The sequence below is a fragment of the Bubalus bubalis genome, chromosome 16, assembly GCF_019923935.1.
Source record: "Bubalus bubalis isolate 160015118507 breed Murrah chromosome 16, NDDB_SH_1, whole genome shotgun sequence".
Classification (NCBI taxonomy): Eukaryota; Metazoa; Chordata; class Mammalia; order Artiodactyla; family Bovidae; genus Bubalus; species Bubalus bubalis.
Genome location: NC_059172.1, coordinates 4,500,397 through 4,515,844, shown reverse-complemented (window position 1 = coordinate 4,515,844; position 15,448 = coordinate 4,500,397). Strand labels below are relative to the sequence as shown.

General features: G+C 36.5%; 1 protein-coding gene across 1 annotated transcript; it reads left to right on the top strand.

The window, feature by feature from the left end:
- The first annotated feature begins 6,483 nt into the window (after nucleotides 1-6,483).
- LOC102395116 (olfactory receptor 8K3-like) lies at nucleotides 6,484-7,440 on the top strand. The gene has a single exon (XM_045162838.1). It carries the CDS (start codon nucleotides 6,484-6,486, stop codon nucleotides 7,438-7,440), a length of 957 nt encoding a protein of 318 aa, XP_045018773.1.
- Nucleotides 7,441-15,448: the final 8,008 nt, after the last annotated feature.

Here is a 15,448-nt window from a genome sequence, read left to right as displayed (position 1 = left end):
CAATGAACACCCAGGACTGATCTCCTTTAGGATGGACTGGTTGGATCTCCTTGCAGTCCAAGACACTCAAGAGTCTTCTCCAACACCACAGTTCAAAAGCATCAATTCTTTGGTGCTCAGCTTTCTTCACAGTCCAACTCTCACATCCATACATGACTACTGGAAAAACCATAGCCTTGACTAGATGGACTTTTGTTGGCAAAGTAATGTCTCTGCTTTTTAATATGCTGTCTAGGTTGGTCATAAGTTTCCTTTCAAGGAGTGTCTTTTAATTTAATGGCTGCAATCACCATTTGCAGAGATTTTGGAGCCAAACAACAAAAAAATCTATTGCATTTTCCAACTTTTAAATCAATGCTTTACGGTAGTATAAAAAACAAGAAAATATATTAAGAAAAAAATACAAGTTTTAATAGATATTCAAAAATTCTAAACAAAAATTGAACAGATTTAATCTAGCAATATGTATAAATAATAATGCATTAATGATTAGCTAATTTTGAAAGGTATCATAAATTTAATATTAAAAAATAAATTTACATACATACCATTTAATTCACCTCAAGTAAAATGAAATACTTAGGCAAAAACTAAGCAAACTTGGACATCAGCAAGTGTAGTGAAATACTTTTGTGGAATGAAGAAAAAAATTAAGAAGATCTGTATACTGAAAAGTACAAAATACTAATTAACAAAATCAAAGATGTTCAGAATGAGATGTTAAACATACTCAGTTTACAGTTGAAAGACTAAATGTGGTAAAGATCCTAGTTCTCTCTAAAGTGATCTATAGATTTAATTCAAAGTCCATGAAGTTTCAGCAGATATTCTATAGACACAGATGAGTTTATACTACAATATGTATGACAGGCCAAGGACCTAGAATAACTAAATCTGAAGAGTGACCTTGTGACTTCATGGACTGTAGCCCACCGGGCTCCTCTGTCCATGGAATTTTCCAGGCAAGAATATGGGAGTGGGTTGTCATTCCCTTCTCCAGGGGATCTTCCTGACCTAGGGATTGAACCCTGGTCTCCTGCATTGCAGGCAGAGTCTTTACCATTTGAGCTGCCAGGGAAGCCCAACACATGTTAAAATGTAGAATAATAAAAAAAATAAATAAATAAAAAATAAAATGTAGAATAATAAAGAATGATCACTCCTCATTGTGCTAAGACTTACTATCTTACTATGTAGCTACAGTATAAAAACTGCTGGTACTGGTGGAGATGGCCATATAAATCAACAGAACAGAATAAAAACTCATAAGTAGCCCTTGAAATCTGATTAATTCTTTATGAATGTGCAAAGGTAATTCAATAAAAGAAAGACAGTCTACTTTAAAATGGGGCTAGATGAATCAGACATTCAAAAGGGAAACAACCTGATGTGAAGGGCTGACTCAGTTGAAAAGACCCTGATGCTGGGAAAGACTGAGGGCAGGAAGAGAAGGGGACAACAGAGGACGAGATGGTTGGATGGCATCATCGACTTGATGGACATGGGTTTGGGTGGCCTCCGGAAGTTTGTGATGGACAGGGAGGCCTGGCATGCTGCAGTCCATGGGGTTGCAAACAGTCAGACACGACTGAGCAACTGAACTGAACTGAAGGGAAACAAACTACAAATAATGTTTATCTAAACCGTTTAAAAATCAAATTAAAAGTAGAAAAATGCAAAATGTAAGACAGAAAATCTTTAGAGAATAATATAGGGCAAAATCTCTGTCTGGGACCCAGAATTGTTACCCAGCCTAAGCTTGTACTGCAGAATAGGACAATACATCGAGAGAGGAGTTGCTGGTACAAGGAATAGTGAGTTTATTAGGAAAGCCAGCAAACAGAGAAGATGATAGACTAATGTTCCAAAGAATCATCTTAACAGAGGTAAACTTCAGGCTTCTTTAATAATAAAAGGGAAAGGGTTGTGGCTGGTTGTTGAAAACTTTTCAGTGCAGGAATGCTGTGTTCTTGCAGAAGTCCACACAGATCTGGTCACAATGTTCATGCCAACCTCCAGCAAGACAATTGTTACACTCTTTGCACCTTTAAATATCAGAATTTTAAAAAGGAGCTATTAGGTATATTTCAGACTATATGCAAATTAATTTTCAAAAAGGGGCAGGTCCAACATGACTAAGCACAGGCAACAGAGCATATAATTCAGAGCTAAAAGAATACGTGATATGGAGGCAGGTTTGTTCTCTGTTATAGAACTAGTGAAGAGTTTATAGATCATGATATCAAAATTAGTAGCTATCATAGTAAACTTTATAAACTGAGCTGCATCAGAGTTCAAAGGGTATATTTAATACCAATCGCTCTTGAGCACTCAGCTGAGGAAATGAAAACTTATTCTTGGGCAACCAACTTTATGAAAATTCAGATAGAGTCAGACACAACTGAAGTGACTGAGCACAGCACAGCAATTAAAAGAGTAATCCCCTATATTAAAAAAAAAAAGAAGAAAGAAATATGAAAGAAAACAGTTTGTATATGCACAATGTACTATTATTTTTAGTTCGTTTACATGTTTTATGTAACACAATAAGACAGTGATTCAACAGATCCCCTTTGCATCACCCACTTGAGGAGATCATTACAGAATGATAGGAATACTGGCAGGCTTGTTGTACAGGTAAATTACATTATTCCAGATCCCTATCTGGTGGGATCAGAGTACACCAGAGAAACAGAATCAACAGAAAGATAACTAAGAGGGAAAACACACAAATAAATCTTATTCACTTTGCTGCTGCTGCTGCTAAGTCACTTCAGTCATGTCCGACTCTGTGCGACCCCAAAGATGGCAGCCCACCAGGCTCTCCTGTCCCTGGGATTCTCCAGGCAAGAACACTGGAGTGGGTTGCCATTTCCTTCTCCAATGCATGACAGTGAAAAGTGAAAGTGAAGTTGCTCAGTCATGTCCGACTCTTAGTGACCCCATGGACTGCAGCCCACCAGGCTCCTCCATGGGAGTTTCCAGGCAAGACTACTGGAGTGGGGTGCCATTGCCTTCTCCGTTACTCACTTTGGGGGAATACAAATCACTGTGGACTAGTAATAAACACATCTGCTCCCTAGATTCCATTAAGGTTTCCAATGCCTCAGGGACAATCACAAAATTGCTTATCATCTCCTCAGGGAGAGACACAGAGACTGAAAAAGTTTCCATAAATTGCTCTCACTATTCATATTCTGAAACACATGGACAGGTCAAGACACACCTTTTGTGACAGGTAAGCAGGTAGTATATTTCATGTGGTATCATATTTTACCAATATACAAGTAGTTTGGTAATTTGCAATAGAGCACTTATTCTATAACCAAGCATATCAAAATATCAAGATTTCTGATTGACTTCTGTGTGCATCCTGTTATTGATAACAGGTTGTTATCTGATGCACAATCAGAATAGGATGGCTCCCCTTTTTCTTTAGATTAATATACAAATATTTTCACTGCTGCTGATGACCACCTTTGAAACATCAGTGCCACAATGCTTATGTACTATTTATGTTCTATATCAAGACTTCAATATGTGAATTTGTTGTTCAGTTGCTAAGTTGTATCCAACTCTTTGCTATCCCATGGACTACAGCCTGCCAGGCTTCCCTGTCCTTAACTCTCTCCTGGAGTTTGCTCAAATTCATGTCCATTGAGATAGTGAAGCTATTCAACTATCTCATACTCTGCCACCCTCTTCTTTTTTTTGCCTTCAAGCTTTCCCAGCATTAACATCCTTTACAATGAGTCAGCTCTTCACATCATGTGTCCAAGGGGTTGAAGTTTCAGATTTAGCATTAGTCCTTCCATTGAATATTAAGAGTTGGTTTCCTTTAGGATTGATTAGTTTGATTTCCATGCAGTCCAAGGGACTCTTAAGAGTCTTTTCAGCATGACAATTCATATAAGAAAGGACAAAACTGAAAGATAAGACAGCCTAAAGAGTAAGATGCATCATCACTGCAGATGGTGATTACAACCATGAAATTAAAAGACGCTTACTCCTTGGAAGGAACGTTATGACCAACCTAGATAGCATATTCAAAAGCAGAGATATTACTTTGCCAACAAAGGTCCGTCTAGTCAAAGCTATGGTTTTTCCAGTGGTCATGTATGGAAGTGAAAGTTGGACTGTGAAGAAAGCTGAGCGCCAAAGTATTAATGCTTTTGAACTGTGGTGTTGAAGAAGACTCTTGAGAGTCTCTTGTGCAAGGAGATCCAACCAGTCCATTCTAAAGGAGATCAGCCCTGTGTTTTTTTTTGTTTGTTTGTTTGTTTTTTTGAAGGAATGATGCTAAAGCTGAAGCTCCAGTACTTTGGCCACCTCATGCGAAGAGTTGACTCCTTGGAAAAGACTCTGATGCTGGGAGGGATTGGGGGCAGGAGGAGAAGGGGACGACAGAGGATGAGATGGCTGGATGGCATCACTGACTCGATAGACATGAGTCTCAGTGAACTCCGGGAGTTGCTGATATATATAAAGATATTCACAAAATTTACACTTGCCAAATTATTCCTTTGTATATGCCAAAATATAGGAATAACAGATTATATCAACCTATGTATATTTCTTAAAATTTCCTTGTATGAAGACAAATGTCTAATGTGTTCTGATAGAATTTCCTCACTTTTACACCTCTGTCCAGTATTAGTCAAGAGTATTAATTAGTTCCTCTTTTACTATCAGTAGACAGAAGGTCTTTCACATAAATATGTTTGAATACGGGGGCTACTAAATCTGTCTACACACAATCGCAAATAGGATTTTAAAAATTTATGCAATTAGAACATGACTATGTTATACTATATGATTGTAATTATGTAAGTATAATTATAATTACACTAAGTCCTCTACATAATAATGGGTTTCCTTCCGAGAGCATGTTTGCAAGTTTGATTTGTCTGTAGGATTCCTTGCGTCTCAGATGGTAAAGAACCTGCTGGTAATTCAGGAGATGGCGGGTCGATCCCTGGGTATGGAAGATCCCCTGGAGAAGGGAATGGCAATTCATTTCAGTATTATTGCCTGGATAATCCCATGAACAGAGGAGACGGTGGGCCACAGTCCATGGGGTCACAAAAAGACAAGACTGAGGAGCTAACACTTTCTTTTTTCATCAGCAAAGTTACCCTAGGTCCCCAACTAATGCAATTGACTATATAGTATTGAACTTTAATAGGTTTATAGCACCCATCACCATTGTTTGTACACTTGCTTCCAGATATCCTGGGATAGAAATAAAGATGGTGTATTACAGTACAAACTACTGTACAGTAAGTGCAAAAAATCACAGCTACATGGATGCAGGTGCATTATAATGTATGGCAGACACCTGAACTAACTTACATGATTGTACATATTAAAACACGCTTGCGTCTTAGAGAGTTTACAAATTAAAGATTTGTAGTTACAGAATTGATAGCATATAATATAATTAAAAAGTTGTCAAGTAATAAAGGTTATGTCAATACTTTTACTTTCTGTTTCCTTTATCTATTTTTATATCAATCTATATATCTACACATGTGTCAGTGTTTGCCAAAAATAGCCATTTGGCATTTGAGTAAAGGGAAAGTTGCTAAGTTGTGTCCAACTCTTTGCAACCCCATGGACTGTAGCTTGCCGGGTTCCTCTGTTCATGGAATTCTCTAGGCCAAAATACTGAAATGGGTAGCTGTTCCCTTCTCCAAGGAATCTTCCCAACCCAGGGATCAAACCCAGGTCTCCTGAATTGCAAGCGGATTCTTTACCATTTGAACCAAAAGGGAAGCCCAAGAAAAGTGGGGTGATTCACCTCTACCTTCTCCAGGGATCTTTCCCATCCAGCAATTGAACAAAGGTCTCCTGCATTGCAGGCAGAGTGTTTATCATCTGAGCTACCAGGGAAGCCTGTAAAAGTGAAAGTATTTGTTGGTGGGCTCTTTGTGTCCCCATGGACTCTAACCACCAGGCACCTCCATTTATGGACTTCTCCAGGCAAGAATACTGGAGTGGGTAGCCATTCCTTTCTCCAGGAGATCTTCCTGACCCAGGGATCTAACCCAGGTCTGCTGCATTGCTGGCAGATTCTTTACCATCTGAGCCACAAGAGAAGCATAATAATTCTCTCTGGTTGGGGGATACCATGATACAGTATCATATTTAGAAGTGTCACTGGGCTATAACCATTTGAAGCCAGCAGCACGCTTCCTCCATTGGTGACAATCAAACTGCCTCAAGATATTATTGAATGCTCTTTTGGGAACTATTTTTTCCCATTGGAAAATGAAAAACCTAGCTCTCTCTCCAACTGTATTGCTATCTCTGTAACCGTTTCTATGTCTATAAATGTATGCTTTACTTCCAGGAGGCAGTCATTTCAATAGAATCTAAACTTTAAAATTCAATTTATTATATTTATATTAACTTTGAATGCTAAAAAATCCCCAGGATTTAAATCATAACACTATTTACTACTCTGAGGTCTCTAACCAGCCTATGTTTTCTGATACAATGGAAGAACACAACAGAACAGTGCTGAGTGAATTCATCCTCATGGGAATCACGGACCACCCTGAACTGCAGGCTCCATTGTTTGGGCTCTTCCTCATCATCTACGTGATCTCAGTGGTGGGCAACTTGGGCATGGTCATCCTCACTAAGGTGGACTCCAGGCTACAGACACCCATGTACTTCTTTCTCAGGCACCTGGCTCTTACTGATCTGGGTTATTCAACAGCTGTGGGCCCCAAAATGTTGGTAAATTTTGTTGTGAATCAGAATAAAATCTCTTATTATTTGTGTGCTACACAGATGGGTTTTTTCATCATGTTCATTATTAATGAACTTTTTATTCTGGCGACAATGTCTTATGATCGTTATGTGGCCATTTGTAACCCTCTACTCTACACAGTCATCATGTCACAAAGGGTGCGTAAAGTGCTGGTGGCAATCCCCTATGTCTATAGCACATTTGTGTCTCTGTTGATCACCATAAAGCTTTTTAATTCATTCTTCTGTGGCTATAATGTCATCAATCATTTCTACTGTGACAATTTCCCTTTGTTATCTTTGCTTTGCTCAAACACACATGAAATTGAACTTATGATAATGATTTTCTCAGCCTTTAATTTGACTTTCACCCTTGCGATAGTTCTTGTGTCTTATCTGCTCATCCTTGCAGCTATTCTCAGGATGAAATCTGCTGAAGGTAGGCGGAAGGCTTTTTCTACCTGTGGATCCCACCTGACAGTGGTCACAGTGTTCTATGGCACTTTGACATTTATGTATGTGAAACCCAAGTCCAGTCATTCCTTTGACACTGATAAAGTGGCATCTATATTTTACACTCTTGTTATTCCCATGTTGAATCCTTTGATTTATAGCTTAAGAAACAAAGATGTAAAATATGCACTACAGAAGATGTGGAGAAAACTATGTAGCATCTTTTCCTAATGATCAGTGTCAATGTGATTTCTACAAATTAGGTTAAGGACTTCATATCTCACTTTTTGTGTTTTCAGAGGGGAAAATGGACACAACAGTTTAGATATTTAGAGAATAACTTCTACATGCCATTCACACTTCTATGTGATATAAATTTATTAGTGTAAGAAAAAATAGGAAAAATATTTGCCATCTTTCATTAGAGACGAAATATAAGTGAAATATGAAATCGATTTTGGAGTACAGTGGGATGAATTAGGACACAATAGACCATAAGAGCAGTCAAGGAGAGTAAGCTATGTAGGAATGATGAAAAACAGTAGGTACAGAAGGAGAATGAAATGACTTTTAGGATAGTCAGTCTTTGGAATAAACTTTAAAGTATCTATTTGTGTTTGTGTACATGTGTGTGTTTTGTGTTAGCACATTCACTCCATTTTAGTCTTCATGTTCTTCCATAAGGTGTGTTAAAATCAAACACAATTTCTCTTTTAAGAAGTAAAAAGGAGGCAGTCTCATGATTTTGTCTATGCTGTATTTAAAGTGAATGTGTAATGTGAAATGTAGCAATTGATATATATCATATGATATCTGGACCAACTTCCTCCAAACCCTCACTAAAGTCCCCCATTTTTTGCTTACTTTTAGTATTTTTAACATTCCAGACATTTTCTTTACATCGAGGGACTAGACTCACTTCTTTGTCTGCCAACAAAGAAGTAGAATTTTCTATGTAGTCAATTAAATTTCAATAAATAACATTCATTGAAATAAAATAATTATGTGTGTGTTGTTTTTGCTGTTCAGTTGCTAAGTCATGTCCAACTCTTTGCAACCCCATGCCCTGCAGCATACCCGGCTCCTATGTCTTCTGCTATCTCCCAGATTTTGCTCGAATTCATGTCTATTGAGTCAGAGATGCTACCTAGTCCTCTCATCTACTACTTTTTCATCCTCTTTTCCTTTTTCCTTCAATCGTACCCAGCATCAAGGAAATATGTATCAGTTCAGTTCAGTCGTTCAGTCGTATCTGACTCTTGGCGACCCCATGAATTGCAGCATGCCAGGCCTCCCTGTCCATCACCAAATCCCGGAGTTCACTGAGACTCATGTCCATCGAGTCAGTGATGCCATCCAACCATCTCATTCTCTGTCGTCCCCTTCTCCTCCTGCTCCCAATCCCTCCCAGCATCAGAGTCTTTTCCAAGGAGTCAACTCTTTGCATGAGGTGGCCAAAGTACTGGAGTTTCAGCTTTAGCATCATTCCTTCCAAAGAAATCCCAGGGCTGATCTCCTTCAGAATGGACTGGATGGATCTCCTTGCAGTCCAAGGGACTCTCAAGAGTCTTCTCCAACACCACAGCTCAAAGGCATCAATTCTTCAGCGCTCAGCCTTCTTCACAGTCCAACTCTCACATCCATACATGACCACAGGAAAAACCATAGCCTTGACTAGACGGACATTTGCTGGCAAAGTAATGTCTCTGCTTTAGAATATGCTATCTAGGTTGATCATAACTTTCTGTCCAAGTAGTAAGCGTCTTTTAATTTCATGGCTGCAGTCACCATCTGCAGTGATTTTGGAGCCCCCAAAAATAAAGTCTGCCACTGTTTCCACTGTTTCCCATCTATTTCCCATGAAGTGATGGGACCAGATGCCAGATATGTATAATGTCATATAAAAATATGGGGAAGGAAGTGGCAACCCACTCCAGTACTCTTGCCTGGAAAATTTTACAGATGGAGGAGCCTGGTAGGCTACAGTTCATGGAGTCACAAAGAGTCAGACATGACTGAGTGACTACACTTTCTTTCTTTCTATAGTTCCTTTTGGAGAAGGAAATGGCAACCCACTCCAGTGTTCTTTCCTGGAGAATCCCATGGATGGAGGGGTCTGGTGGCCTATAGTCTATGGGGTTGCAAAGAGTTGGACATGACTAAGCAACTAACACACACACACATATAAAATAAATATTACTAAAAGTTTTTACAGTTGATTTTTAATTAGGAAAAAAGTATGAATAATACACATATAAGTAAAATAAAAACATTTGTTTCTAGGAAATTATGTTGACAGAAATACAGTAAAATAACATTAGATAATAGTGGCTATTGAGATTATTAAAATGCTTAATTTTATATTTTTGTTTATATATTCTTCCCCAAACATCTTAAATGAATGGTTATAATTCTCATGATCTTTCCCCTAGCTCAGATGGTAAAGAAGCTGCCTGCAGTACAGGAGACCTGGGTTAAATCCCTGGGTCAGGAATATCCTCTGGAGAAGGGAATGGCAATCCACTCCAGTATTCTTGCCTGGAGAATCCCATGGATAGAGGAGCCTGATGGGTTCGGTTCATGAGGTCACAAAGAATCAGACAGGACTGAGCAACTAACACTATAACTTTCATAATGAAGAAAGATATAGTCTCTAATATCTGAATTTTAAAAATTAACTGTGACTAAGTATATATAATATCCCATATATCAGTTATTTAAGGAAGTTGGCTAATTTTTCATAGAATGCAAACATTGAAAAATACCAGTTTATACACAAATGAATAATTTGAATGGACATTTTTGATGTAAATATAATTTAATGCATAATATAATAATATTTTTTAAAATAAATAAAATTAGATAAAAAGGAAAGTACAAGGAAAATTTACCAACCCCAATATTTCTTTGAAATAGCAATTTGTGCTTAAGGCCAGAATCATATGAAAGGATATAATTTAAATATATATATATATATTGATGTGTTTGGACACTAAGACACACTATTAAAAAATCAAGAATTAAGATGATCTCAAGCATAAATTTGTGTTAAAATAACTCCACTCCAAAATCTGATTCAGGTGCTTTGATTGCAAAACTCTACATAATGTTTAGGGCTAAAGAGGTAAACGAATAACTTCTAATTCCTTCAGAAAACTAAAGAGAAGGTACATTTCCTAACACTACTTGGAAAACTTTCCTGTTATAAAAGTGCAAGAGAAGTTATTTTAAGAAAAAAATAACAGTATCAGTCAATATATATATTAAAAAATTCTAAACAAAATTGTATCAAATTTAATGTAGCAAAATATGGAAACAATAATGCATAATGAGAAACTAATATATTTCACATTAAAAAAGTAATTTGCACACATACCATTTAAATCTCGCCAATATTAATATAATAAAATAATTGAGTAGAAACTAAGAAGGCATGTAAATTACCTGAGCAAAATGAAATGTTTTGGTGAAACAAACAAATAAATAAATACATAAACAAGATCAGTATACTGAAAAGTACAAAGTGCTGAGTAACAAAACCAAAGACAAATTGAATGAGTTGGTAAACTTACTCACTTCACATAGTTTAATACTGAAAACAATCCACATGTCTTTCAATGAGTGAATAAGGTGTATCACCATGTAATAATATTCAGCCCCGATAAAGAACAGGCATTGATATACAAAAAGTCTGAATGCACTTCAAGAAAATTATGCTGAATGAACACAACCTATCGGGAAAGATTACACGTGGTATTTTCTTTATAAAATATTCAATTGTTAAAATTATAGTGATGAAAGCTGCTTAGTATTTAGGTTAAAGATAAGAATTAGAGGAGAGAATGGGCGTGATGATGAAGGAACGACATTAGCGATATTCATGGTGATGAAGTAAGTCTGTGTGCTGGCAATAGTGTGGTTATACAACTGTGCACATATAATAACATTGAGGAGGGTATGTGATTATATAAATGAAGATGCACAAATCAGTGCATGCAAGTCTGGTGAAGTCGGAACAAATTTAGTCAATTTTACCAAAGATAATTTCATGGTTATATTGTACTGTTTCATGCAAGTTGTTACCACTAAGAAAACTAAAATGGACAGAAGTCTCTGTGTTCTCTTTTTGAAACCTTCTTGTGATCCTATAATTACTTCAACATAATTTTAAAAAAAAAATCAAGTTTAAGTCTGCTTGGAACAATATGGGATAAGAAAGAGTAGTCTGTATTTCCATAAGTCTGGGAGATGGTTTATATCAAAGAGTGCTCTGCCTATATTTTCTTCTAACGGTTTTATAGTATCCGGTCTTACATTTTGATCTTTAATCTACTGTGTATAGTGATAGAGAATGTTTTAATTTCATTCTTTTACACATAGTTGTCCATTTTCCCCACCACCATTTGTTGAAGAAACCATCTTTTCTTCATTGCAGTGTTATTTTCTACTTGGTCGTAGATTAATTGCCCATTAAAAAGAATCAATAAAGAAAAAATCCATGAATTTTTAGTTTAATGAATAGTGAAAAGTTACAGCATAGATAAACCACAAATAGCTACTGAATTATATTCAACAATGAACATTTACAGCTCAATAACAAGTTATATTGTTGTAGAATATGTGGATTACATGAGACACATGAAAACATATGTCAAGGTAGACAAGCAGAACTGGAGAGGATATTGGACATGATGGAAAAGCAAGAAATATTGAAATGTGTTAAAGCCAAATCCACTCCAGTATCCTTGCCTGGAGAATCCCATGGACAGAGGAGAGCTGGCTAAGGTCCATAGGGTCACAAAGATTCGGACATGACTGCTCCATAGAGTTAAAAAAAGCAAAGAATATATATACAAAATTCTTCATATGTATATATATATATATATATATATATACAAAATTTATTATTTGTATTTCATTTAAACATTTTAAATAATGCCATAGAACAGTAATTTAGCACAGCATTTTGAAATCCACTAGAGAGACTTTTGGAGAGCTGGAGGAATACTGACAGGCTTGTCTTACGGATGAGATATATTAATCCAGATTCCTATATGGTGGTATTAGGGTATTCCAGGGAATATAATATAGATATATGATAGACAGATAGATAAATAGATTTATTTAAGAAAGTGTACAATGTTATAATGGGGGATGGTAAGGCAGAAATTTGTGGGCCAGGCTGGCAGACAGCACTAGATGATGCTGAGCACAAATGCAGGAAACCAAGGCAGACTTTTTTTGTGGCAATCTGGAAAAATGATTCCTTTTTCTTTGGGGTTCCACACTCTTAATTGAAAGAATCTTATCATATTCTGGAGGGAAATAAGCTGTACTCAAAATCTACTGCTTTGAAAGTTTATCACATCTAAAAAAGTATCTCTGCAGAGACACCTTGACTGTTTTTTTATTAAACATCTGGGTAGCATAGTCTAGCCACACAAACACAGAAAATAAACTTTAGCGTCATGTGAAAAAGAAAATTATTCAAGAGTAAAAGGTAAAATGGCACACAAAAATACCTGTAAATATTCTAACTCATTGGTGTGTATAAATAATCCTGGACCACTAACAAAAATACCCCCTCCCTTGTTTCTGTTGAGCTTTCAAATGCTTCAGGGCCAAGCAAGAAATTGCTTGTCATCTCCTCAGGGAGAATCCCAAAGGATGGAAAAGAATCCATAAGTTGTTCTTACTATGCATGTCATGAAGCACATGAGGAAGCCAAGACAGAGGTTTCATAACAGGTAAGCAGTATAGCTCATGTAGTGTCATATTTTATCAATATCCAGATAGTTCTGAAGACACTAACAAGGTAATATTTTTATTTTATGATAAACCACAGCAAAATAAGAGGATTTCTGTTTTAATTCTGTGTATACCTTGCTATTGTTAATATATAAGCAGAATAGGATGTCAATACTTTTTCTTCAGACTAATTATACAAGTATTTTCACAAACACTAATGAGCATCTTTGAAACATCAGTGTCATGTTATGTAATATTTATATTTTTATAAATGCCTAATTATACAAATAAGAAAGGAAAAGTATAACACAAGAAGCCTAACTAAAGGGTTAAGAATAAAAATGAAAATCATGGCAGAATCATGAAGCTGCAAGTGGTTAGTTTCTAGCTAAATTTTATTCAGTCATTGTCTCTGTGCTCTTCTTATTTTCTTCTCAGAAATATTAATAGTGAAAGTCGCTCAGTCATGTCTGACTCTTTGGGACGCCATGGACTATACAGTCCATGGAATTCTCCAGACCAGAGTACTGGAGTGGGTAGCCTTTCCCTTCTCCAGGGGATTTTCGCAACCCAGGGATTGAACCCAAGTCTCCTGCATTGCAGGTGGATTCTTTACCAGCTGAGCCACAAGGGAAGCCCAAGAATACAGGAGTGGGTAGCCAACTCCTTCTCCAGCAGATCTTCCTGACCCAGGATTCAAACCAGGGCCTCCTACATTGAAGGCAGATTATTTACCAGCTGAGCTACCAGGGAATTAATACAAATTTTTAAAAATCTATAAATTTTATTTTTTTTCTGGTATTTTAATAAGCAAAGATGGGCATTTCTACTTTACACTGACAAGAAAAAACATTTTTTGGTAGTTAGGAATCTCTTAAGTATTCAGGTTTATGGTGGTATTATGATATATAACATGTTAAGTTTCCAGGAGAATCTGAAACAAATACGTATATTTTTCTCAAAATGGATAGTCTTAAAAATAATAATCAGATAATCAACCCCTAAACACACTAAGAACACACTAAATACATGATATTTGAGGCATATTTCCAAATACTACTGACACACTGAAACATTTAATTCTCATCTCTCTTCCCAGAAACTCTGCACAAAAGGAAGAGTTGATTTTTCTAGTATGGAAAAATAGAGTAAGATTAGTTATATCATTTTTTTCAAAGTATTCCTTTACATATACCACATGTAATATACCACGTATACCACATGTATGTATAGCTGACTCTATCTACCCATGTCTATTTCCTGGAGTATTTCCCAGGATATATACAAGTAGTTTCTACTACAATCTGTTAGAGTTTCCTTTTGAAAGCTTATGTCCTGTATCAACAGTATTAATTGCTTCATCCTGCACCATCTGCATTCACAAAGGGTCTCGCATGACTTTTACTATAAACTGATTTAATGTTTCCATAGAGTATTAAAATTTGGGTTCAGTTTTTATTATGTAACTAACATATATTAGTTAGTGTTAGTCGTTCAGTTGTGTCTGACTCTGTGGCCACATAGACTGTAGGGTCTGTCCATGGAATTCTCCAGGCAAGAACACTAGAGTGAGTAAGCATTCCCTTCTCCATGGAATCTTCCTGACCCAGGGATTTAACCCAGGTCTTCCACATTGCAGGCAGATTCTTTACCATCTGCACCATCAGGGACAGTTATGTGATAATGTAATTATGTTATTATTGATTTTTAGTCACTGTCATGTCTGAATCTTTTGCAACCCCATGGACTGTAGCCCAACAAGGCTCCTCTGTGCTCAGAATTTACCAGGCAAAAATACTAGAGGGGGTTGCCATTTTCTTCTCCAGGGGTTCTTCTCAACCCAAGGATCGAATTATGTCTCTTGCATTAGCAGATTCTTTACAACTGAGCCACTTGGAATGCCCCAATTATGTTATCATTATATAAATGACATACTAAAAGTTTAATAATCATCTGTAAAATTAATATATAAAGTATTAACTTTTTTTTTCATTTTTACCTCCTATATCTTTGTATCTATTTATATCTATCTTTAAAAGTCTTTGTGAATCTTGGCCCTATTGACATTTTGGGTTTGGTAAATTTTTGTTTTTTATGCTGATGGGGGAGTGGTTCATTCCAGCAGCATCACTAGACTCTAACCATTACATGCCAGCAGTAGCCTCCCTCCAATATCTGCAATTCCTGCATCCAAATCTCTCAAAAGATTATCAGGGTTATTTGGAGGACAGCTTTTCACCAGTTGAAAAACCACTGATTTATTTCTATTGCCACCCCTATCTCTATCATCACTGATTATCGATAATCTATCTATCATTGTTATGTGTATTTAGTGTGACAGTTAGGATTATTTTAAAATACCATGAATTAGAAATTCAAATTTGTCATATTTGTACTAGCTTTGGGTACTAAACCCTACCAGATGGTACTGTATGACAACTACTGACTATGCTGATATCTTTATCTGGAATAGGTTTTCTGATAAACCTTG

Bases quoted from the DNA above. Each gene is read 5' to 3' on its own strand.
- LOC102395116 (XM_045162838.1), top strand. From the start codon at position 6,484: ATGTTTTCTGATACAATGGAAGAACACAACAGAACAGTGCTGAGTGAA.